The sequence below is a fragment of the Pinus tabuliformis genome, chromosome 4_2, assembly GCF_031772625.1.
Source record: "Pinus tabuliformis cultivar Carrire ecotype Pingquan chromosome 4_2, CPIR1, whole genome shotgun sequence".
Taxonomy (NCBI): domain Eukaryota; kingdom Viridiplantae; phylum Streptophyta; class Pinopsida; order Pinales; family Pinaceae; genus Pinus; species Pinus tabuliformis.
Window position 1 is genome coordinate 531,542,496 of NC_142304.1, and position 26,487 is coordinate 531,568,982.

General features: G+C 37.1%; 1 protein-coding gene across 1 annotated transcript; it reads right to left on the reverse strand.

Moving 5' to 3' along the window:
• Positions 1-1,122: 1,122 nt before the first annotated feature.
• On the reverse strand, positions 1,123-25,877 carry LOC149170370 (uncharacterized). The gene is made up of 4 exons (XM_089425542.1): positions 25,662-25,877; positions 19,117-19,188; positions 18,676-19,023; positions 1,123-1,539 (listed from the first exon to the last, which is right to left on the reverse strand). The coding sequence occupies exons 1-4, from the start codon at positions 25,875-25,877 to the stop codon at positions 1,123-1,125; spliced, it is 1,053 nt and encodes a 350-aa protein (XP_089281668.1).
• Positions 25,878-26,487: the final 610 nt, after the last annotated feature.

Sequence of the window (26,487 nt, forward strand, 5' to 3'; positions counted from 1 at the left end):
GATTTAATCCAATTATCTATGCAAGCATTACAAACCAATTTTTATCTAGTCTCTCTAGGTGCTAAAACATGTTGAATAACTACATCAAAGCTAATCTAGAATTGAACCTTGCCTAACTATGAAGAACTTGTTGCTTCCCACTATAGAATCCAACCCCTTTAAACATTAAATTGAAAAAGATATAATGTAATTTATTAAACTTATACATGCATGTCATAAGACCATTTAATATAACCTCCATAAATGAAATCACACATAAAATATAAATATAAATCACCACTTCTTATTAAAATAAATATTACAAACATATAATAATATTGAACTAGTAATCAATCACAAAGATTTGGGTGCCATAAACCAAGATCCTTATTATGTCCAAACAAAGATATACATAAGTAATATGATACTGAAAATAAAAATTAATCTTCGAAGTTACTTGCATCGAAAAGAACTGCTTAAACATGGAGATATGTTTTAATCCACTTATCTATACACAAGTCACACTCAACAAAAACAAGTCCACCTATAAACAATAGATACATCAAAAATAAATCTTCATGAAAATTGAACTTTCCACTTATCTATACACAAGTAACACCAAAACAAGTCCACATATAAACAATACATACGTCAAAAGCAAATCTTTGCTTCCCGTTATGAGATTCCACTTAAAACAAAGATCACATTTTATTAAAATAAATAATCATGAATAATCAATAATATTGACTGGATAATCAATCAAAAGGATTGGGTTGCCACAAACGTTCAAGATCCTTAATCTGCTGGAACCAACAAAGATACGACAAATATGAGAAAAAATCATCCGAGTCCGGCGGCCCACTTGCACTGCTTAATAATAAGGGACAGCTTCTTCATGCGCACCCTGCTGGTGCATTAATCCGACTGACTTCGGAGAGATTGTTTTCAAAAGCCTGAATTAGGTTTTCAAAATATTGGCCCGTCGATTTTGTGAGCTTTCCAAGCCTGATACAGAAGTGATCAAAACCGCGCAACGCCTTTTTCCCCGTCGAAGTATCAGCGTCAGCTTTAAGGGCGCTTTCTATATGGTCTTGCAACTCTTGTTCAACGCAATGATGAAGTCGTTCTAAACTACTTTCAGCTTCACCTTGCAGGAATTCGAAAAAGAATTTGTTTTATGCGAACAATATCAGCTTCCTGATCATGATCGCTGGATGCCGGGGTTAAATAATAGCCATATGCATATGTCCATTTAAGCATGTGCCTGCATTCTGCTATCTGCAACCATGCATCTACCACACATTTGAACTCTGTTAAACCAGATCGACTCATTCTCGTCTGTTTACACTCATTCAATCTTTTAATCTCTACCTCTCGCACAGCCTGCAGATCAGATAACGCCTTTTCCTCTGACTTTTCATTTGCCTTCCATCTTTCCATATAAAATACCAACCTATCTGATGAAGAAGATGTTTTAGCTGCAAACCTTTTCCTAGAATCGACTGAGGCCGAATTCCTGGATTGATTCCCTGCATCAATTCTTCCTGATGTTGTTGCAACCTGATCAGGACTATATTGATTGCAAGAATCATGTTTAAACCAAACACCAAGGCATAACCAACAGAATTGAAATTCACACTGGGACGTACAGGTCATGTGCATACACCCTTGATTTTTCTCTATTGGTCGATCACGCTTTGGACACGGCTTGGAATTACAAAATATCCAGTAAGCATTGAGTGAATCACCATTATTAATTTGATCAATCCATTTTTTTGACTGTGTCGCAGACTATTGGACGATGAGACTCCTCTAAACAATTCCGGCAAATTTATGTGAACAATTGCAGACAACCTCCTCATGAGCTACATTAGAATTAGCAGAGTCAACTTCTTGGAAATTTTTCTGGTAAAATTCCAAAAACAAACAAACTGAACACAGAGACAATGCTCTGTTTCTGCCACATGATAAGCTTTAAAAGAAATTTCTAAGAACAGAGTATTACACACCCATAAAAGGATTTGTATTCATTAAAATAGAATTCATGATACAAAATTCATCCTCTTTCACTCAAGGGATTCACCAAAAAAAAATATACACAGTGCAACTCTATTCATTCCTTTCCCATTACATTGTGTATACTAGGCTGCTGCGTATTACATTTCATGTTCAAAAACAACATTTCATTCACATGCGCTGCTGCGCTTCTACCCTCTCTCTCTCAACAGGCAACAACGCAAAAAAAATTAAATTACTTTTAAAATCTGAATGATTTAATGAACAAAAATGGAGTCCCATGCTGTGAACTGCTCGAGGTTGTCCTTCTTGTCCTTGGCTGAGCAGCACTTTAACTGCGGTAGCTGAGAATTCAATGTGCAAGAGTTGGATCGCAACCTACTTCTTCGCGTGCTGTACTTCTCCATGCTTGCTTTAACGAGTTCCGCTCCACTGAGAAATCCTGCCCGCTTTGCCATTTTTTTTTAATATCAAAGGTCCACACATATATATCTTTTCTATCGAGTCCGCCTTTTTGAAAATACACGCAAAAACGCTGAAAATTTATCAGAAATTTTTTATAATTCTATCGGGTCCGTCCCATCGGGTCGGATGCATGTCATATGTATAGGCCCTGTCCCTTTGGCTATCCCGATAGCGAAATGCCGATGCGATATCCGCCGATGCGATATATTTTGACTTATGCCTAGAAAACATTAAAAACACGGGAAAAAGGCCGCTGGTGGAACTGAAACAATATGAAATAAAATGTTGAATACCCGTCGGGTCCGGCTCATCGGATCACAAATATATATATATATGTGTGTGTGTGTGTGTGTGTGTGTGTGTGTGTGTGTGTGTGTGCGAAAGGCCTTGCCCCCTTTGAGAGCGCCGATGTGACATGCCGATGCGATATCGACGATCGCTCATCGCAAGATATAAAAGCCCAGACCTCTTTGTAAGTCCTCCATTCCGACTCGCCGATGCGATATCGGTGATCGCTCATCGACGATGTCTTGTGCCCCGATCCTTGGTGATTTTCTGGAGCTGTTTTGGTAGGAATACATGCGCATGGTTATTGTCTTAATGCTGCTGCACGGCTCATCTGTTGTTCAGTTGAAATTACGTTTTCAACAACAGTACGCAGTGTCTGGCGCTGGACTTTTTTTCCGGGCCTTGCGGAATCCACAGAAACAAAACGCGGAATCCACAGGAACCAAAATGCTCTGAACGTGTTTAAGCAAGTTAAAGTTAAACCACAATGTTGTGAAGAAACTCTTTCTGCTACCTTTTTGTACTAAATCAATTTTTGCTTCACTGATATTTATACTCATGTCACTTGGCGCAGATACCAAAAACCATTCAAGAGCCGACATTGGTGATTATCGGCTTGATTTTAAATGTAATTTAAAATAATGCTTACAACCCAAAGTAAAGCGGTTTCCCCGCCATATATTTCTCCGAGGAACATTCAGTTGTCATTATTAATGAATCACAAATCCTAACATCCACTAAATATATCTCTGAAATTACAGTGAATTAAAATATTAAATTTTAACCAAATTCTTCATGATATTTCTCTTAAATATGCCTAAAATTTCACTACTTGAAGTATCCCAGAAAAAAATGTAATGAAAATGTAAAAGTGATTCATTCAAAGTATAAAAACCCTAGGATTATACACTCTCATACCAAATGTTATAACCCAAATACATAGAATTCAATAGTTCACACCATGTACAACAATGTGGGCATTAATGACAACACAAATATAGATAATAATAGCAGAAATGCCTCAAAATACCTCAAATAGATTCATACATCGAAATAACATCCATACCATCCATAAGGAATACATCATCACTATATACATCAATCCACACATTACACATGTAATCCCTTCATTATTAGGATGATCCTATTACATATACATTTACATATTCCATAATAAGGCTGAGAATGCAAAATATGTTCATTTTTAAGGCATCAAAATGACTCTTGATGTTTTTGACTTGAATTTTCCAAACTAGCACTGCTGGAAAAAATAGTCTTGTGCATTGATTCCTCCACTTTTTCTACTTTGAAAGCATCAATATGGATGAAAAAGAAGATACTCATCCAATCTAGATCATACACCCCCATTTTGGGAGGATTTTAGTCCCTAAAAGCATCTACTGAAGGAGGTGAGTATATTTTGATGAAAACTTGACTAAACTGAGAGGATGGGGGTGACTCAGTTTCGTACATTCATGGACATCAAAATTATTTTCTTGTAGCTGATTGTCTGAAAAATTAAATGAGCATATTAAGACATAATTACCAATAGATTTAATATGTGAACATCTAGTAATAAGTTAACCTAAACATCACTTATCTCCATTAAAGGAATAACCTCTTCTATTTTTTTCTTAGCTTGAAACACATCAACATAAGTCTAGTCACACCTCAAGTGTTTTGTTAGGGGAGAAAGATGACAAGTATACCAAGCTTTTGATAATATGGGTTAAACACATTCCCTCGTGTTACTCCGCTGTGAGCGAGCCTATTCAGTAACCCAACAGAGCCACCTCAAGGAGATGCAAGCATCGCTTCGTTTCCAGCAGACCTGTTTAATACCACGATGAAGTTGTTTGCATCACCTCGTTGTGGAGGAAGCCTTTCTCTTCTTCAACCTTTATTTTATTTCCTCAAAGGTATGCTTGAAGCATTTATTGAATATTTGTAGTACGGGTGGAAGAGGCATTGTGACTTATTGAGAACAAGAGAGTTTGCTCCTTGTTTAAGCGATTTGAAATATAACTGAAGTTAACATTTTGAAGTTTTCTCCTTTCCCTTTTTTACTTCGTATATTCAATATATCAAAACACCATTAAATACAAGGCTTTCTCGGAATGAAGATCCTAATAAAGATATGGGCTTTCTTAGGTCCCTATAATACTAGTGTATTCCCTTATTATTATTGTCATTGTAACCCTTATTGTTATTCTTGTGCCCATGTTGTCCCCATATTGTTATTATTGTGCTCCATAGAAGCCCACTATTGTTATTATTGTGCCCTTACATTATTATTGTTATGTTGCCCTAACAGAGTCTGCAAAGTTACCTCATGACGATTTCAAATCGGCATCATGATCTCCTATAATGTTTCCAAGATTTGTTGAAGCTTTCCAACAAGATATTTGTGCTAAGCCTCAATGTATGCACAAAAGCAATTCTCTATTTTCAAGTCTTTGTTCTTTAATGTTGTGGTAACTTTTTCAAGCGTGACTGCTTCTCACTATTCTTGCTATCACGATCTCTTACTTCCAAGAACTAGACTCACAAAGGATTCCATGTCGATGCTATCTACTGCTCCCTTCAAATGATGTCATATGAAGCTTTATTTTGCCCCTTCACAGAATTGTTCTTCAGGTTGCTTTATGTACTTGATTTATTAATCACAGGTCTGAGCCTTTCAAAGATTAACCCAATCAACAGAATTGCCTCGTCCTTCGGCTTCCTCCTGTCCTGTTGGACCTTTGGCTTCCTGTTGTCCTGCGGGACCTTCGGCTTCCTTCTATCTTGCTGGACCTTCGGCTTCCTTCTGTCCTACTGAACCTTCGGCTTCCTTCTGTCCTGTTGGACCTTCGGCTTCCTTCTGTCCTGTTGGACCTACAGCTTACTTCTGTCCTTTTTCTTACATCTCTCTCACTCGATCCTTAGCTTCTTTTGTATCTTCATCATCTGCCAGACCTTTGGCTTTTTGACCTTTCAACCTCTTCTTTTGTTCGCTTTACCTTCCAGATTCCTCCGTTCCTTCAATTTCACGAGTTGTGAACTGTTATCTCTTCTCTATGATAGATGCTCGTGATACATTAGCCATATGGAGGCCCCACATGCCATGTCATCACCTTTAATCGCGATTGAAACTTCATGAAAAAATGTAATTATTCCTTTAATCCCACAAACGAACGCTAGTCCCACATGAATGCACAAGCCCGGACCCCAAATAAAATAAACCTATGTCCATAAACTTCTCAGGTCCACTCAGTCCCAAGTCTTATCGTATTAATTCTCCACCGTTGATCTCATCATTAATCCGACGGTTGTTTATCCACCCGATCAACAAACACAATCGCCGATATTCCATCGTTTGATCAAGGCGCGCTGGATCTAATGGTTCACAACGATATCGGTCTGGGAACTTTCATGACACTTAACTGCCCTTACAGAGCCGATAAGGATTATAAATCCTTGATCTATAAAAGGTCGGGTCCGTTTTGAGATTAACATCCAATCACTTTATGACCCGATATCCATTGGATATATGAGGATATCAAATCTATGGCCTGCGGGTCTTCAACTAGCACATGGTTTAAAAACAGGCCTAACCCTCGCCGTTGATTGTGACGTAAGTGTTTGAAAATGAGATCGACAACTAGGATTTAGCGCGGGCCTTTAGCCACGATCAAAACATCTGTACACTCCTAACCTCCACTCTTCCGATAACTGTTGCTGCTGTGACCCCTTTTCACTCTTCCGCTCTTCCGATAGATGTTGCTCCTATGGCTTATCTTCCTGTGACCTCCGATAACTCTGTTTATGCTCCTCCATTTTTTTCTTCATATCGGTTCTTCTTGGGCATATATTACATGCGATACTTCTGATAGGGCTCCTGCGATGTTTTCTTCTTTTCTCCTTTGATATCATTGTTGCTCTTTGTTCTTCTGATAACACTTACCCTTGGGCATATGCGATAACCAGCTTCCTTGATGGCTTCTAATGAACTCTTCCTCTTATTCTTTGGCTTCTTCCTCCTGTTGCTTTACTAGATCTACTGCATCATTTACTATTCAATTGTTGTTCAATTGCTATTCAATTGCTATTTAATTGACCTCCTGCGTCATTTGTTGTTCAATTGACCTCATGCTATTGAATTGTTGTTCTATTGACCTCGCGTCATTTGTTGTTCAATTGTTGTTCAATTGACCTCCTGTTGTTCAATACACTTGGGTCCTCCATCTCATCATATCATCATATATCAAGCTTTCATCACTATGAGCATTATGATCGATGGGCATCAATGGACAATCATGTATCAAAGAATTTGCAATCACAAACAGTGCTATATTGACAGCAATGACAACCTAGATTAACATGTTCATTTTATGTAATGTAAAGGATGTTTCCCCCTGGAAGAGACTACTTTTGAAGTCGTTGTTATATCTCTTTCTTCTATTTTTGTGAGCTAGTTGCATAACAATTGGTATGAGAGCTTTGGATTCTAGGGTTTCGCTGCTTCAAATAGGTCATCGTGGAGTTTTCACTAAAAATTTTGTTTCTAAAATGCTCCAGAAGCTAAAATTAAAACCCATTTGAACCAAAATCGTGATAAACCTCGTGACTGAATTTCAGATCTTGTCTCGCTATAGTTTCAAAGATATGAACTAAGGAAGTTAGGGTGTTTGGAGGCTCCTAAATTCGATCTCAAACATGTCAGCTTGGGAAAATCGTCATAACTTTCTCTTTGACCATCAAATTCCAATTTTGTAAGATGTGGCAGAAAGAGGACAGGCTATAGTTTGTTGGGTATCATTTTCGGAGACGAAGGTAGAAATCATGACATGTGGCATGTCGTACAAGTTCTCTCTACTGAGGTAATCTATTATTCATTTTTTCTATATCAAGATACATTGTCCATTCATTTTTCAAATTATTGGCATGAACCATCCCTTTGTTTTGCTAGTTAATTAATAATTTTCAAGAGGGTTCTCCATTGTTGGTTGATATTTTTGCTATATTCCAGTGCTTCCATGGTAACATGACTCTATGGATATGGAAGCAATATTTATTCTTGATTGTATTATTCGGCCATGATAATGGGAACAAATTCTAGAAACAATAGTGTCTTGCTTAGGGGAGTAAATTTAAATTTAGGTTATGGTGCCAAATTGTGTTCGAAAAACATCATTGTAAAAAGATGCCCTCTATATATTTAGTTTCCCAAATAGATAATTATTTCATAAAAGGATTATTTGGTATTGTTTATTCATTCATGAATTACTTAATTATTTGGAACAATCATTTCTAAAGAAACTGTGTTAAGGAAATCTATGTAAATATTATTCATGTAGATTTTACAACTGATTCCACCATATTTGAAGCTGTGGAATTGTAATGAATGTGAAAGGACAAGACATTAGCCTTTATATATCTCCATGTGGTTCACTGTTTTAGACGTTAGCCTTTATATATCTCCATGTGGTTCATTGTTTTAGACGTTCGCCTTTATATATCTCCATGTGGTTCACTGTTTTGATATTTGTATGCAATATTGTTTTAAATTTGTTCTTTTGAGGAGGGGTATATGCGTTGAATATATTTCCACCAATGTGATGTTGCATTTTGATCCACAGTCTATAAGGTAGTTATCCTTTAATTTTCATTTTATTGGTGAAAAACTGGTTTTTCATAAAAGATTTTTTTCTTACAATGGTCGTATGCAAAATTCTCTTCATGGTTTCTCCTCCATTTCATGGTTTGCAATCCAAAACTCATGCAAAGTCCTGTTAACTCTTGTACCAAAATCAAACTACATGCAAAACCCACTGGATGTAAACTAGTTTCCTTTTTCGGTAAGGCATGTTTTGAAGAAAATTTAAGCCTTAAAGAGGAAAGAAATTTCAGAAGATTAGATTCAGTAGATAGAGGAAATACGTAGATCATATCCAGGCAAAGGAGAGGAGGAAGTGAGTACGACAAGGAGCCCAAGTTAACTTCAAGCCCCTAGTCACTTAGCTAAGTAATTATTTGGAACAACGGTTTCTGAAGAAACTCTATTAAGGATATCTATTAAGGTAGATTTGTACAACTCATTCCAACATATTTGAAGCTCTGGAATTGTAAAGAATGTGAGAGGACTGGATGTTAGACTATATATATCTGCACATGATTCATTGTTTTGATATTTGTATGAGATTTTGTTTTAAATTTTTTCTTTTTAGGAGGGGGTATATGCATTAAAGATATTTATCCCCACTGTGATGTTGCATTTTGATCCACATTCTATAAGGTAGTTATCCTTTGAAGTTGAAATCCCATCATATTTCCACTGAAAAATGACAATAAAAGCAACTCAAATGCACACAATTAGTGTCATTTCCTTCACTTCTTTCTCTAAAATCCAATTGCACTTCTCTCTTTTCTCTACATCCAAATTATATGATTCTCTGTGTCTCTTTCTTTCTTTACACCTCGAGGCAATGCCAAGAGCCTATAATTCTACCTAGAATGGAGTTATCAATCTCATATATGGATGGGTGTGTAAAGCTACCATCAATGTGAATAAAATGAGTGCTTCTCAAGTGGTGGCATTCACTTTGGAGACATCATTGCATGATTCCCAAAAGGATATCCCATAAGAGCTCCTCCCTACCTAATAATATCTCACTCCACCATGAAAAAGGTTGGTTAGTTTTCTCATGCAGATTAAGTCTTGGATTGAGGCTCATCACTATGAAACTCATGGAATTCAAGTGGTACAGGCCTTAACAAAATGAAATCTGTTTTAATTTAACGAGCAACGTGAAACAAACCATAGTCATTCGGGGCTTTAGAGTGTGTGATTCTATGAAAATTTATCAAGCATGTTTTTAATCATAAACTAGAATCGAGTTATGTGAAATTGAATGTCCTTACTAAGGTTTTCTATTGCCTTTAGGTAATTGGACTTAATATAGGTTGTGCACTCCTTTGTTTTTAGGTATGATAGGTAGTGATAGTCCACCATGATGATGTTTGTCTTTTGATTTGGAAACAATGGTTAGTGCTAAGGTTCTGGGTTGAACTCTGGGTGGTAAACCACAACTTTCATCAAGGAAAGTTACAAGATGGATTACTTGGCATCAAGTGAGACAAGTTTTCTCCTCAATTTTATTTATTTTTACATATTTTTTTGAGACTAAGGTGAATGCAACAAAAAATATGTAAAATCTTAGATTACTGTAATATGGTATTTTTAAAGGCTTGTGAAATTCTATTCTCTGGCAGGAAAAACAATATATGAAAGGAATAAGAATAAAAAAATACACAAAAATATGTAGTTTTAGATCTCTAGTTTAAGTGATAAAATTTGCAAAGAATAGTTGTATAATTCCTTGTTCTCTATTCTAGCTATTTTTTTTATTGTTTATGGATTAACATGTTATATTTGTTATTTTCATCAATGCTATTAATTTCTCTTTTGGCTAGATAACTTAGGGCCTTCCTATCTAAAGTTTTCCGATGAAAGTTAGAGCTGAAGGAAATTGTGAAAATGAGTGTCCCCAAATAGTGGAGATGATAGTGTTCGATTACTTTGTGAATACAAAAAAAAATCCTTTAGTTTATTCAGGTGAGGTTTTGTGCTTAGATGTAAGTAGGAAAAAACAACCCAACTATCTTCCAGTAGAGGTGAGTATGATACTATTCTATGTATTATGCAGTGGTCGTTTAAAAAAAACACAATTGCACTAAAATCTTTAGGTGCCAATATATGCCTAGTGAAGGCTTGAAATTGTGAAATTTCTAGGTGCCCATATATACCATTTCCATGGAAAACGGTAATTAAATTATATGGTTGACCTTTATAGAAGGAGTGGATTAAAAAAACACCAAGTCACTAGCCATTCTACACTGGAAGAGTTGCTTTAAAAGGACACGGGAATGCGATTTAACCCAATTATCTATGCAAGCATTACAAACCAATTTTTATCTAGTCTCTCTAGGTGCTAAAACATGTTGAATAACTACATCAAAGCTAAGCCAGAATTGAACCTTGCCTAACTATGAAGAACTTGTTGCTTCCCACTATAGAATCCAACCCCTTTAAAGATTAAATTGACAAAAATATAATGTAATTTATTAAAATTATAAATGAATGTCATAATACCATTTAATATAACCTGGATAAATGAAATCACACATAAAATAGAAATATAAATCATCACTTTTTTATTGAAATAAATATTACAAACATACAATAATATTGAACTAGTGATCAATCACAAGGATTTGGTTGCCATGAACCAAGATCCTTATTATGTTCAAACAGAGATATACATGAGTAATATGATAGAGATAATAAAAATTAATCTTCCAGGGAAAAGAACTACTTAGACATGGAGATGTGCTTTAATCCAGTTATCTATACACAGGTCACAAGACAAGTCCACATGTTGGATAGATACATCAAAAGTAAGACTTCATGAAAATTGAACCTTGCATTACAATTTAAACTCCAAGTTAAACTCTTTGCTTCCATCTATGAAGTTCCACTGAAAACAAAGATTAACCCTAGGTAAAATCACACATTAAATATAAGTATAAATCGTCACATTTTATTAAAATAAATAATCATCAAATATTAATAAGAGACAATAATATTGACTGGATAATCAATCTAAAGGATTTGGTTGCCAAATACATAAAATTCAATAGTTCAGACCATGTACAACAATGTGAGCATTAATGACAATCCAAATATAGATAATAATAACAAAAAGCCTCAAAATACCTCAAATAGATTCATGCATCGAAATAACATCCATACCATCCATAATGAATACATCATCACTCTATACACCAATCCACACATTACACATGCAATCCATTCATTATTAGGATGATCCTATTACATATACATTTACATATTCCATAGTAAGGCCGAGAATGCAAAATATGTTCATTTAAGGCCTCAAAATGACTGTTGATGTTTTTGACTTGAAATTTTCCAAACTAGCACTGCTGGAAAAAATAGTCTTGTACATTGATTCCTCCACTTTTTCTACTTTGAAAGCATCAAGATGGATGAAAAGGAAGATGCTCATCCAATCCAGATCATACACCCCCATTTTGGGAGGATTCTGGTCCTCAAAAGCATCTACTGAATGAGGTGAGTATATTTTGATGAAAACTTGACTAAACTGAGAGGGCCTATTCAGCTATGAGCGAGCCTATTCAGTAACCCAACAGAGTCACCTCAAGGAGATGCAAGCATCACTTCATTGCCAACAGACTTATTTAATACCACGATGAAGTTGTTTGCATCACCTCATTGTGGAGGAAGCCTTTTTCTTCTTCAACCTTTATTTTATTTCCTTAAAGGTATGGTTGAAGCATTTAATGAATATTTGTAGTACGGGTGGAAGAGGCATCGCGACTTATTGAGAACAAGAGAGGTTGTTCCTTGTTTAAGCGATTTGAAATATAACTGAAGTTAACATGTGCATTTTGAAGTTTTCTCCTCTCCCTTTTTTACTTCGTATATTCAAGATATCGAAACACCATTAAATACAAGGCTTTGTCAGAATGAAGATCCTAATAAAGAAATGGGCTTTGTTAGGTCCCTATAATACTAGTGTATTCCCTTCTTATTATTGTCATTGTAACCCTTATTGTTATTGTTGTGCCCATGTTGTCCCCATATTATTATTATTGTGCCCCATAGAAGCCCACTATTATTATTGTTGTTCCCTTACATTATTTTTATGTTGGCTCTCATTATATTGTGACCCCTTAGACTCCTATATATTTGTTATTTTTACTAGTTAAATAATTTATATTTAGAACGCAAAATGAACAATAGGAATAAATGCTTTTATTAATATAATCTTTATAATAAATCTGGTACAATATATATAAGGCTCCAATATGTTTCCAAGCACCAACTTGGTCTTTTGTGAGGCTCCAACCTCTAGGGTAGCAACCCTATCTTCTCAAGGCACAAACCTTGTGTTTAGGAGCACCAACTCCAAGGACACCAATCCTTCCAATTCTGAGGCACCAACCCCAAGGGCTCCAACCCTATCTTGTCAAGGAACCAACCTTGTTTGTTTGAGGCTCCAACCTTCAGGGCACCAACCCTCTGGTGCTTCAATGTCGGTGCTAGCTATTGCTCTGAAACAAAACGCTTTGAACGTGTTTAAGCAAGTTAAAGTTAAACTGAAATGTTGTCAAGAAACTCTGTCTCCTTTCCTTTTTGTACTAAATCAATCTTTGCTTAGCTGATATTTATACTCATGTCACTTGGCGCAGATACCAAAAACCATTCATGAGCCGACATTAGTGATTATCTGGTTGATTTTAAATGTAATTTAAAATAATGCTTACAACCCAAAGTAAAGCGGTTTCCCCGCCATCTATTTCTCCCACCAGGAGAAGCATTCTGTTGTCATTATTACTCTTTTTTTTTAGGAGAAACATTCCGTCATCATTATTAATGAATCAAAAACCCTAACATCCACCAAATAAATCTTCTCAAGCCACCAACCTTGTGTTTAGGAGCACCAACTCCAAGGACACCAATCCTTCCAATTCTGAGGCACCGACCCCAAGGGCTCCAACCTTATCTTGTCAAGGCACCAACCTTGCTTGTTTGAGGCTGCAACCTTTAGGGCACCAACCCTTTGGGCTCCAACACATTGCTATATTTTGTCTAGATATGTTTGATAGTAATTCTCTGCTCCCAACATCTTCTTCACTGAATTCTGTCTATCTACACCTTCACTGCTACATCAATGACAACCTGTCTTCATATGAAGGAGTCTTCACAACTCTTCATATTGCCCTAACAGAGTCTGCAAAGTTACGTCATGATGATTTCAAATAGGCATGATGTTCTCCAATAATGTTTCCAAGATTTGTTGAAGCTTTCCAACAAGATATTTGTGCTAAGCCTCAACGTATGCACAAAAGGAATTCTGTATTTTCAAGCCTCTGTTCTTTACTGTTGTGGTAATTGTTTCAAGCATGACTGCTTCTCACTATTCTTGCTATCACGATCTCTCACTTCCTAGAACCAGACTCACAAATGCTTTAATGTCGGTGCTGGCTACTGCTCCCTTCAAACGATGTCAGATGAAGCTTTATTTTTACCCTTCACAGAATTGTTCTTCAGGTTGCATTATGTACTTGATTTATTAATCACACGTCTGAGCCTTTCAAAGATTAACCCAATCAATAGAATTTCCTCGTCCTTTGGCTTCCTCCTGTCCTGCTGGACCTTCGGCTTCCTCCTGTCCTGCTGGACCTTCGGCTTCCTTCTGTCTTGCTGGACCTTCGGCTTCCTTCTGGCCTGCTGGACCTTTGGCTTCCTTTTGTCCTGCTAGACCTATAGATTACTTCTGTCCTTCTGCTTACATCTCTCTCACTCGATCTTCGACTTCTTTTGTATCTTCATCGTGTGCCAGACCTTTGGCTTCTTGACCTTTCGACTTCTTCTTTCGTTCGCTTGACCTTCCGGATTCCTCTGTTCCTTCAAGTTCACGAGTTGTGAATTGTTGCCTCTTTTCTATGATAGATGCCTGAGATACGTTACCCATATGGAGGTCCCACATGCCACGTCATCACCTTTAATTGTGATCGCAAATTCATGAAAAAACGGAGTTATTCCTTTAATCCTGCAAACGAACAATGGTCCCATGTGAATGCACATGACCGAACCTCAAATAAAATAAACTTATGTCCATAAACTTCTCGGGTCCACACAGTCCCAAGTCTTATTGGATTAATTCTCCACCGTTGATCTCATTATTAATCGACGGTTGTTGATCCACCCAATCAACAAACCCAATAGTCGATACTACATCGTTTGATCAAGGCACGCTGGATCCAATGGTTCACAATGATATCGGTCGGGGAACATTCACGACGCTTAACTGCCCTTACGGAGCCGATAAGGATTATAAATCCTTGATCTATAAAAGTTTGAGTTCGTTTTGAGATTAATGTCTGATCACTTTATGACCGAATATCCATTGGGTATATGAGGTCATCAAATCTACGGCCTGCGGGTCTTCAACTTGTACATGGTTAAAAAAATAGGCCTAACCGCCACCGTTGACTGTGATGTAAGTGTTTGAAAATGAGATCGACGACTAGGATTTAGCGTGGGCCTTCAGGCACGATCAAACATCCGTACACTCCTAACCTCCGCTCTTTCGATAGTTGTTGCTCTTGTGACCCCTCTTCGCTCTTCCGCTCTTCCGATAGCTGTTGCTCCTATGGTTTATCTCCCTGTGACCTCCGATAACTCTGTTTATGCTCCTCCACTGTTTTCTTCATATCGGTTCTTCTTGGGCATATATTACATGTGATACTTCCGATATGGCTCCTCCGATGTTTTCTTCTTTTCTCCTCTGATATCGTTGTTGCTCTTCGTTCTTCTGATAACACTTACCCTTGGGCATATGTGATAACCTGCTTCCTTGATGGCTTCTGATGAACTCTTCCTCTTATTCTTTGGCTTCTTGCTCCTATTGCTTTACTGGATCTACTACGTCATTTGCTATTCAATTGTTGTTCAATTGACCTCCTGCGTCATTTGTTGTTCAATTGACCTCCTGCTGTTGAATTGTTGTTCAATTGACCTCGCGTCATTTGTTGTTCAATTGTTGTTCAATTGACCTCCTGCTGTTCAATCCACTTGGGTCCTCCATCTCATCATATCATCGTATATCAAACTTTCATCACTATGAGAATTATGACCAATGGGCATCAATGGGCAATGATGTATCAAAGAATTTGTAATCACAAACACTACTATATTGACATCAATGACAACCTAGATTAACATGTTCATTTTATGTAATGTAAAGGATGTTTCCCCCTTGAAGAGACTACTTTTCAAGTCATTGGTCTATCTCTTTTTGCTATTTTTGTGAGCTTGTTGCATAACAATTGGTATGAGAGCTTTGGATTCTAGGGTTTCTCTACTTCAAACAGGTCATCGTGGAATTTTTGCTATACATTTTGTTTCTAAAAAGCTTCAGAAACTGAAAATAAAACCCATTTGAACCAAAATCGTGACAAACCTCGTGACCGAATTTCAGATCTTGTCTCGCTATAGTTTCAAAGATATGAACTGAGGAAGTTAGTATGTTTAGAGGCTCCTAAATTCGATCTCTAACATGTCAGTGTGGGAAAATCGTCATAACTTTCTCTTTGACCATCAGATTCCAATTTTGTAAGAGGTGACAGAAAGAGGACAGGCTGTAGTTTGTTGGGTATCATTTTCGGAGACGAAGGTAGAAATCGTGACATGTGGCACGTCGTACAAGTTCGCTCTATTGGGGTAGTATATTATTCATTTTTTCTATATCAAGATACATTGTCCATTCATTTTTCAAATTATTGGCATGAACCATCCCTTTGTTTTGCCAGTTAATTAATAATTTTCAAGAGGGTTCTCCATTGTTGGTTGATATTTTTGCCATATTCTAGTGCTTCCATGGTAACATGACTCTACGGATATGGAAGCAATATTTATTCTTGATTGTATTATTCGGCCATGATATTGGGAATAAATTCCAGAAATAATAGTGTCTTACTTAGGGTAGTAAATTTAAACTTAGGTTATGGTGCCAAATTGTGTTCGAAAAACATCCTTGTAAAAAGGTGCCCTCTATATATTTAGTTTCCCAAATAAAGAATTATTTCATAAAATGCTTATTTGGTATTCTTTATTCATTCATGAATTACCTAATTATTTGGAACAACCTTTTCTAAAGAAACTGTGTTAAGGAAATCTATGTAAATATTATTCATGTACATTTGTACAACTGATTCCACCATATTTGAAGCTATGGAATTGTAATGAATGTGAAAGGACTAGACGTTAGCCTTTATATATCTCCATGTGGTTCATTGTTTTAGAAATTAGCCTTTATATATCTCCACGTGGTTCATTTTTTTAGACGTTAGCCTTTATACATCTCCATGTGGTTCATTGTTTTAGACGTTAGCGTTTATATATCTCCATGTGGTTCATTGTTTTGATATTTGTATGCAATTTTGTTTTAAAGTTGTTCTTTTCAGGAGGGGTATATGCGTTGAACAACTCCACCAACAACTCCACCAACGCATCACTGACAACAAGACCTGTAGGGACAAAGGCCAGGTAAAGAAAATCGATGACGAGATCAACTCCCTCGAGGCTAGGGTACAACAAATTGAGGAGGAATCAGACAAGACAAAAAAGAAAATTCCTGATATTAAGCCACCAGTCGATAAGCATTTGATTACTCTGCGGGAGGTATGTGACGAGGTCGAAGAATAGTGGAGCACCCTGCAGAACACTGACCTCGATCAACTGAACTTCATATCAATGCCTGAATTTCTCCAAAAGGTAGAAACTCTCACACGCATCTGGGAGATGACATTGGAAGATTATAACCGCTTCTGCGAGGAATCGATTGTCGTAGTACCTGAGTTGGCACCCTCATTTGGAAAAGAAGGCAAAAGTGTAGCAAAATTTGTCCCACATGACTCAAGACCAACACAAACAAAGGCAGAATCAGCAGCACCAAAAGAAGAAGAACCAGCACACCAACAAGAAATAACAGCAGAGTCTCCGCTAGGAACAAAAACAGAGTTGACAACACTTGAGATAGATGGTCGGGGAATCTTGGGGCCTTCGTTTTGAATTTTGGAGTTTAGAGGGAAGAAATGTCAGGAATAGGTGGCGGGATAATGGTTCAGGTTGCGGAGCTGATAACCAAAGGAAAGGGACAGGAACTAGGAGTGAATCCGCAATTGCGGCAAGGTGGTGGAAGAATACAAAAGAAACCGATCAAGGGAAATAGAAGCCATCTGAGTGTGGAGTCAACCAAGCAGAATTGGCAGTGGGAATGTAGAGCAAAGGACAAAGGGAAAAATATAGCACAAGGAAGAGGTCGGCAATGAAGAGGGTGAGAAAGGGTAGGACTACCCTCTTATTTGCTTATTTCCATTCTCGTGAGTTGCATTCTATGAAACAATAAGTTGGAGATTTCCAAGAAACTATAAGTTGCTATATGTGTCAAGAAAAATTCTATTGAAATACAAGACACTCCAATGAGATTTAATCCAATTATCTATGCAAGCATCACAAACCAATTTTTATCTAGTCTCTCTAGGTGCTAAAACATGTTGAATAACTACATCAAAGCTAAGCCAGAATTGAACCTTGCCCAACTATGAAGAACTTGTTGCTTCCCACTATAGAATACAACCCCTTTAAACATTAAATTGAAAAAGATATAATGTAATTTATGAAACTTATACGTGCATGTCCTAAGACCATTTAATATAACCTCCATAAATGAATTCACACATAAAATATAAATATAAATCACCACTTCTTATTAAAATAAATATTACAAACATATAATAATATTGAACTAGTAATCAATCACAAGGATTTAGGTGCCATAAACCAAGATCCTTCTTATGTCCAAACAAAGATATACATGAGTAATATGATAGAGAAAATAAAAATTAATCTTCGAGGTTACTTGCACCTAAAAAAGTTGCTTAAACATGGCGATATACTTTAATCCACTTATCTATACACAAGTTACACTTAACAAGACAAGTCTAAATATAAAGAATAGATACATCACAAGTAAATCTTTGCTTCCCGTTATGAGGTTCCACTAAAAACAAAGATAACACTTTATTAGAATAAATATTCATGAAATATTAATAACAGACAATAATATTGACTGGATAATCAATCAAAAGGATTGGGTTGCCACAAACGTCCAAGATCGTTAATAGGCTGGAACCAATAAAGATACGACAAAATGTGAGAAAAATTCATCCAAGTCCAGCGGCCCACTTGCACTACTTAATATTAAGTGACTGCTGGTTCTAGTAATAATTTCTTCTTCGTGCGCACCCTGCTAGTGCATTAATTCGACTAACTTCGGAGAGATTGTTTTCAAAAGCGTGAATTAGGTTTTCAAAATATTGGCCCGTCGATTTTGTGAGCTTTTCAAGCTTGATACAGATGTCATCAAAATCGCGCAACGCCTTTTTCCCAGTCGAAGTATCAGCGTCAGCTTTAAGGGCGATTTCTATATGGTCTTGCAACTCTTCTTCAACGCAATGATGAAGTCGTTCTAAACTACTTTCAGCTTCACCTTGCAAGAATTCGAAAAGAATTTGTTTTTTGCGAACAATATCAGCTTCCTGATCATGATCGCTGGATGCTGGGGTTAAATAATAGCCATATGCATATGTCCATTTAAGCATGTGCCTACATTCTGCTATCTGCAACCATGCATCTACCACACATTTGATATTTTTAAAACCAGATCGACTCATTCTCGTCTGTTTACACTCATTCAATCTTTTAATCTCTACCTCTCGCACAGCCTGCAGATCAGAATTGAAATTCACACGGGGACGTACATGTTGTTGGAATTTCTGATAATTCTAAACAAAACTGAAAAAACAGAACAATACTCTGTTTTAACACAGCGGAAATAAAAATCGTTTGCGGAATACGGTGTTTCAGCAACGCAGTTTCGTCAGTTGCTGTTTGCAGTGTATCAGCAACGGTGTTTTAGCAATGCTGAAACTTGTGTATTAGCAACCCTCTATTTTGACGTCAAGACTATTTTCTGGTTACGGTGTAACAACAACGCGCAAATAAAACTTCTTTTTATAAACAGTAAACCAACTGATACAAATTCGTCTTCCTCACATAGAGGGATTTTCACAAAATATTATGCTAAAGAGCATCTTGCTCTTGACAGAGGGATTACAACAGGAATGCTTCAGTTCCACAAACTGATTTTTAACTATCTAAAAATTACAGTTTCAGCACTATTGTGCGTTACAAAAGGAACTCTCTATCATTCTTCTAACCTAAAACAGAATTGTTGTTCATTACATTTATATGTTAAAACATATTTGGCTTTAAATAATAAGATAATAAAAATATATTCTAAAGCTTATCTGCGTATTGAATGCAACAAGCGGTGATGCCTTTTGAAGAAATGAAGTTGGTTGTTGCAGGGGAATTTAATGCTGAAAATTTAATGCACATTAATGTGGAAAATATCAAGCACGACTTTGAGGCATCCAACAGTCTGGAATATCTACAACAAATCAGATTTCTATCTAGCTGTTTATGTTGCAGTTGGAATTAAATTCCAACACTCCCCCTTAATTTCAATTGCTGGGTTTTTTCTTCATACCCAGGAATTTCCTGAAATGATCAAAACTTTTCTTTCCGAAAGGTTTTGTCAAGATGTCAGCGAACTGATCCTCTGTTCTGCAGTGCTACAAAACAATCTCACTGTTGTTAACCAATTCATGTATGAAGTGAAATTTGGTGTCTATGTGCTTTGTCCTTTTATGAAAAACAGAGTTTTTAGACAATGCTATTGCTGAGCTATTGTCACAGTAAATGGTTGTGCCCTTTTCTTGTTCATGACATAAATATCTGAGAACTCTTCTCAGCCACACTACTTGGCATGCTACTGCTGTTGCTGCCACATACTCTACCTCTGCTGTTGACAAAGACACAATTGGTTGCTTCTTGGAAGCCCATGAGATGGCTCCTGATCCCATATGAAACACATATCTCGATGTGCTTTTTCTATCATCAGCACTTCCAGCCCAATAACTGTCAGTGTAACCTGTCAACATGAAACTTTCAGAAGAGGAGTATAAAATACCAAACCCCTTCATTCCATTTACATACCTTAGAATCCTCTTGGTTGGCTGCCAATGAGTCTCTTTTGGTCTTTCCATAAATCTGGAGATTAAACTGACAACGTGCATAATGTCTGGCCTAGTTGCAGTCAAGTACATAAGGCTGCCAACTATGCTCTTGTACAGTTTTGGATCAAAATCCTTGTTGTTGTCTTCTTTGGTCAATTTCAACCCCATTACAGTTGGAGTCACAGCTGCCTTGCTGTTCTGCATGTTAAATCTCTTCAACACTGCTTCTACATATTTAACTTGAGAAATGAAAACACCATTTTCACTTTGGTCTACTTCAATTCCAAGAAAATATCTTAAGAAGCCCAAGTCAGTGATTTCAAATTCACTTTTCATGACTGATTTAAAATCAACAATGAGAGAAGCATCATTGCTAGTAAAAATCAAATCATCTACATATAAAACAATAATAAGAATCTTGCCGTCATTCTCCTTTATGTAGAGTGTGGGTTCACCATCACACTTATCAAACCCATTCTCAATTAGATAAGCATCTATTCTGTTGTACCATGCTCTTGGAGCTTGCTTCAGCCCATAAAGAGCCTTCTTCAATTTGCAGACTTTATGTTCTTGGCCTTCAACTTCATATCCTAGAGGTTGTTCAACATAAACCTCTTCTTTTAACACTCCATTCAGGAATGCAGATTTAACATCCATCTGATAAATATTCCATTTGTGTTGTGCTGCAATAGCTAACACTGTTCTGACTATTTCCATCCTTGCTACTGGTGCAAAGGTTTCATCATAGTCTTTGCCATGTTGCTGCTTGTAGCCTTTCACAACAAGTCTTGCTTTGTGCCTGTCAATCTTGCCTTCAGCATTCCTTTTGGTCTTATAGACCCACTTAACTCCAATGGCATCTTTTCCTTCAGGGAGGTCCACTAACTCCCATGTTTTACTCTTCTCAATTGCACCAATTTCTTCATTCATTTCTTCAATCCATTTATCTTCATTTACAACATCTTCAAAATGAACTGGGTCATCAACATGACAATACAAAGTGAATAATGAATTCAGATTGGTATTGTTACTTACCTCTCCTTGTCCATAAATCTCATTCAGATTTCTGAATCTTGGTCTTCTTGGTGTGCTTGGAGTTCCATCTGAACTTGAGGGTATTTCTGATCCCTGTGGTATGCTTGGAGAAGCACTTCCTTGACTTCTCAAGGTTGTTCGAATTCCAGCTTGTGGTGTGGTTTATTGTACTTGCTGTGGTGGAGGAGGTGCCACCAAGGAAGGATTATTTGCTGCTGTCCCTTCCTCTTCTTCTTCGTGAGACACAATTGTCTTCACATTCACTGTCTTCTCTAAGCTTCCATCCCAAGCTTCATCTTCAATGAACTGCACATCTCTTCTTACTATTAATTTCTTGGTGGATGGATTATAGAGTTTGTATGCTTTTGACTCATCACTATAGCCAATAAAGACACACTTCTCCCCCTTACTGTCAAGATTTTTCCTTAGTTGATCCGGTGCATGTGCATATGCTACACAACCGAATACTCTCATGTGAGTGACAGTTTTATTTTGACCACTCCATGCTTCTTCTGGTATTTTGTTCATGACAGCTTTAGTTGGGCATCTATTCAAGATGTAAACTGCGCAAATGACAGCTTCTGCCCAATACTCATGCGGTAAGTGTTTTTCCTTCAGCATACTTCTGACCATGTCAAGAATGGTCCTATTCTTCCTTTCGGCAATATTGTTTTGCTGAGGTGTATACCTCGTGGTGAACTCCTTTTGTATGCCATTCTCTCTGCAAAAATGCAGAAAGTCTTTGGAGATGTACTCTCCTCCTCTATCTATTCTAAGCACTTTGATATAATGCCCACACTGCTTCTCAACAAGAGTTTTGAAGTGGCGGAATTTCTCAAACACTTCACTCTTCTGTTTCAGCATATACATCCATGTCTTTCTGGTGTAATCATCAATGAAAGTTAAAACATATTTATTTCCAACAAATGATGGTATTTGCATCGGTCCACACACATCATAGTGAACAATTTCAAAGGGTGCTTTTGCCCTTATACTCTTTCCTGCTGGAAAGCTTTCTTTGTGTTGCTTGCCCAAGATGCAGCCTTCACAAAGGTTGTCCAGTTTCTCGATCAATGGCAATCCCTTTACCATTCCCTTTCTGTGTAACAAATTCAAGCCTCTGAAATTGAGATGTCCAAATCTCAAGTGCCACAACCAATTCTCATCTTTCACTTGTTCCTGAAATACTTCTTGTGTAACAGCTGCAATAGTTCTTCCTTCCTTCAAATCTGCCCTGAGTTTGAGAGGAAACATTCTATTGCTGGTCATCTGCACCTGTGCAATGATCTTCTTACTTGGAGGTATGTCTCTGATTGTACACATATCATCTTTGAATAACACATGGTAACATTTGTTAATGAGCTGTCCAATGCTCAAAATATTACATTTCAGACCAGGTACATAGTATACCTCTCGCACAATCGTCTGTTCTCCATTTCTTGCTTGGATACTGACTCTGCCCTTACCCTTGACAGATATCTTACTATCGGTTCCTGTTGTTACCTCAGATTTCACATTTTCATCCAGATTGGCAAACATTTCAATATTTCCAATCATGTGATTACTACAACCTGAGTCTAAGAACCAAAAATCTTCTTGTTTGTCTTGTGCAATGTTACATGCTAACAACACAATCTTTGGATTCTTATCTTCTTCATTTGCAAAATTAGCATTCTGCCTACTATTCATGTCATTTTGTTTTTTTCTACATTCATTGGCATAGTGCCCATATTTCTTATAATAATGACATTGGACTTGGGATTTGTCATACCTTTGTCCATGAGCTTGCTGTTTGCTTGAACCTTCATTTTGGTTCTGATTGTAGCTCCTTCTGCTTGTGCTTGCAGGATTATTTCTGCCTCTGTTTTGGATTCTTCCACGACCTCTGTTATTTGCTCTGCCTCGACCTTTTCCTTGGCCAAAAGACATTTGAGTCTTGAATGCTTGCTCAAAAGAGGAATCTGTTCCTCTACTCAGTCTGTGTTCATGAGACATAAGAGAAGCACTCAGTTCATCTACTGTGAACTGTGAGAGATCCTTTGTTTCTTCTACTGCTACCACAATAGATTCAAACCTTGAGGGTAAAATTCTCAAGAACTTCTCTACAATCCTTCTTTCTTCAAGAATCTCACCATGAGATCTTATCTGGGTTATCAACCCAATAACTTGAGTGAAGAATGAATCTATTGTATCAGATTCCTTCATGCTGAGTGTTTCAAAGTCTCTCCTCAACATCTGCAACTTTGTAGTCTTCACCTTCTCCATGCCTTGATAGGCAGTTTTGAGAATATCCCATGCCTCCTTGGATTTTGTTGCTGTTGCGATCCATGGAAAAACACTTTCATGTACTGATTGGAAGAGAAAAAATAGAGCTTTGGCATCCTTCTTCCTGTCGCTCTTCAACTGGTCTCTTTCTGCTACTGTCAAAGTAGCCAACGTTGTTGCATCTACAGGTTCAGCATAGCTAGTTTCAACCAGCTCCCATATTCCTTGAGAAGCAAACAATGCTTTCATTGTTATGGACCAATAACTGTGATTTTTCCCATTAAACTGTGGTAGTTGGGAATTTGTCAAACCAGTTCTAGCATTTGCCATCTTAACCTGTATAAATAAAGAAGAGATACTGACTATATAAATAAAAACAAGAAAAAAATTTCTCTGCTGGAGAAAATCTGCTCAATAAGCTTCTTACAGCTCCTACAGTGAAAAAACAAACTCTGTTTTTTGACTCACTGAGTGCCTAGACTAGCTCCGATACCATGTTGGAATTTCTGATAATTCTAAACAAAACTGAAAAAATAGAACAATACTCTGTTTTAACACAGCGGAAATAAAAATCGTTTGAGGAATACGGTGTTTCAGCAACGCAATTTCGTCAGTTGCTGTTTGCAGTGTATCAGCAACGATGTTTCAACAATGCTCAAACTCGTGTATCAGCAACACTCTATTTTGATGTCAAGACTATTTTCTGGTTACGGTGTAACAGCAACGCGCAAATAAAACTTCTATTTATAAATAGTAAACCAACTGATACAAATTCGTCTTCCTCACATAGAGGGATTTTCACAGAAGATTATGCTGAAGAGCATCTTCCTCTTGACAGAAGGATTACAGCAGGAACGCTTCAGTTCCACAAACCGATTTTTCACTATCTGAAAATTACAGTTTCAGCACTGTTGTGCGTTACAAAAGGAACTCTCTATCATTCTTCTAACCTAAAACAGAACTGTTGTTCATTACATTTATATGTTAAAACATATTTGGCTTTAAACAATAAGATAATAAAAATATCTTCTAAAGCTTATCTGCGTATTGAATGCAGCAAGCGGTGATGCCTTTTGAAGAAATGAAGTCGGCTGTTGCAGGGGAATTTAATGCTGAAAATTTAATGCACATTAATGTGGAAAATATCAAGCATGACTTTGAGGCATCCAACAGTCTGGAATATCTACAACAAATCAGATTTCTGTCCAACTACTTATGTTGCAGTTAGAATTAAATTCCAACACATGTCATGTGCATACACTCTTGATTTTTCTCTATTGGTCGATCACACTTTGGACATGGCTTGGAATTACAAAATATCCAGTACGCATTGAGTGAATCACCATTATTAATTTGATCAATCCATTTTTTGACTGTGTCCCAGCCTATTGGACGATGAGACTCTAAACAATTCCAATAAAATTTATGTGAACAATTGCAGAGAACCTCCTCATGAGTTACATTAGAATTAGCAGAGTCAACCTCCACACCGTACGCACAGTCTGGCGCTGGACACCAATTAACCATACTGTTTTGTTCAACATATGACCTCACAAGATAGGTTCTATATTTGTTCGTATCTTCCTCAGATAACCCCAGAGAAAAAACCATGTCTTCACTCACAATGGCACAGCATCGTGGACCTTGATGTGGACATCGTAGGTTGAGGCATCCTGCGCCATCATGATTTATTGATGTGTGAATAAAAGTTCGCTAACAATCATGGCAAAATAAATGGTTGCATACTTGAGTGACTTCATGTCTCTGATCTTGAAATCATAGAAACATATCGGATAGGTAGTTAACTCCTCCATTTTTTCTTCTTTGGTCTCATGTTTATCGTCTGGCTGCAACAATAGGCCCACAACATTTCTCACTTTCTCCTCATCTGCAAACCATTGATCGTTGGCATTAATAGAATTCCAATCGAAGTGACGCAAGAGAATAGCTGCCTCGGCTTCCGAGAGAGCCAGCACAGTGGAAACGCTTTTGGTAGCATTGTGCAGACGCTCACCAATGTCGTTCAGACTTAAAACCGTATATTTCATATGTCCTTTATTGTCATCATGACGACTGCGTGCTATTTCCACCATGCTTTCATATCTCAATTCTTCATCTTCGTTTTCGCTTTAGTTGATTTCCCTTTCATCGCTTTTGCTGTCATATATCTCATTATCGAACATTTCATCGTATAAAGCCATACTAGTTGAGTTCGAGTAGATCAGAGTCTGAGACTTTTTTTCCGAGCCTTGCGGAATCCACAAAAACCAAACTCTCTCACCGTGTTCAAGCATGTTAAAGTTAAACCGCAATGTTGTCAAGAAACTGTGTCTCCTTACCTTTTTGTACTAAATCAATCTTTGCTTAGCTGATATTTATACTCATGTAAGTTGGCGTAGATACCAAAAACCATTCATGAGCCGACATGGGTGATTATCCGATTGATTTTAAATGTAATTTAAAATAATGCTTACAACCCAAAGTAAACTGGTTTCCCCGCCATCTATTTCTCCCACTAGGAGAAGCATTCTGTTGTCATTATTACCCTTTTTTTTGAGGAGAAACATTCAGTTGTCATTATTAATGAATCACAAACCCTAACATCCACCAAATATATCTATGAAAGTATAGTGAATTAAAATATTAAATTTTAACCAAATTTTTCTTGATATTTCTTCTAAATATGCCAAAAATTTCACCATT

Bases quoted from the DNA above. Each gene is read 5' to 3' on its own strand.
- LOC149170370 (XM_089425542.1), bottom strand. From the start codon at position 25,877: ATGGTGGAAATAGCACGCAGTCGTCATGATGACAATAAAGGACATATG. The intron at 19,024-19,116 runs GTAGAGATTAAA...GCATGGTTGCAG, and splicing joins ATCTGCAGGCTGTGCGAGAG to ATAGCAGAATGTAGGCACAT. The intron at 1,540-18,675 runs GTTAGTCGAATT...AGTCCTGATCAG, and splicing joins TTGAAAACAATCTCTCCGAA to GTTGCAACAACATCAGGAAG.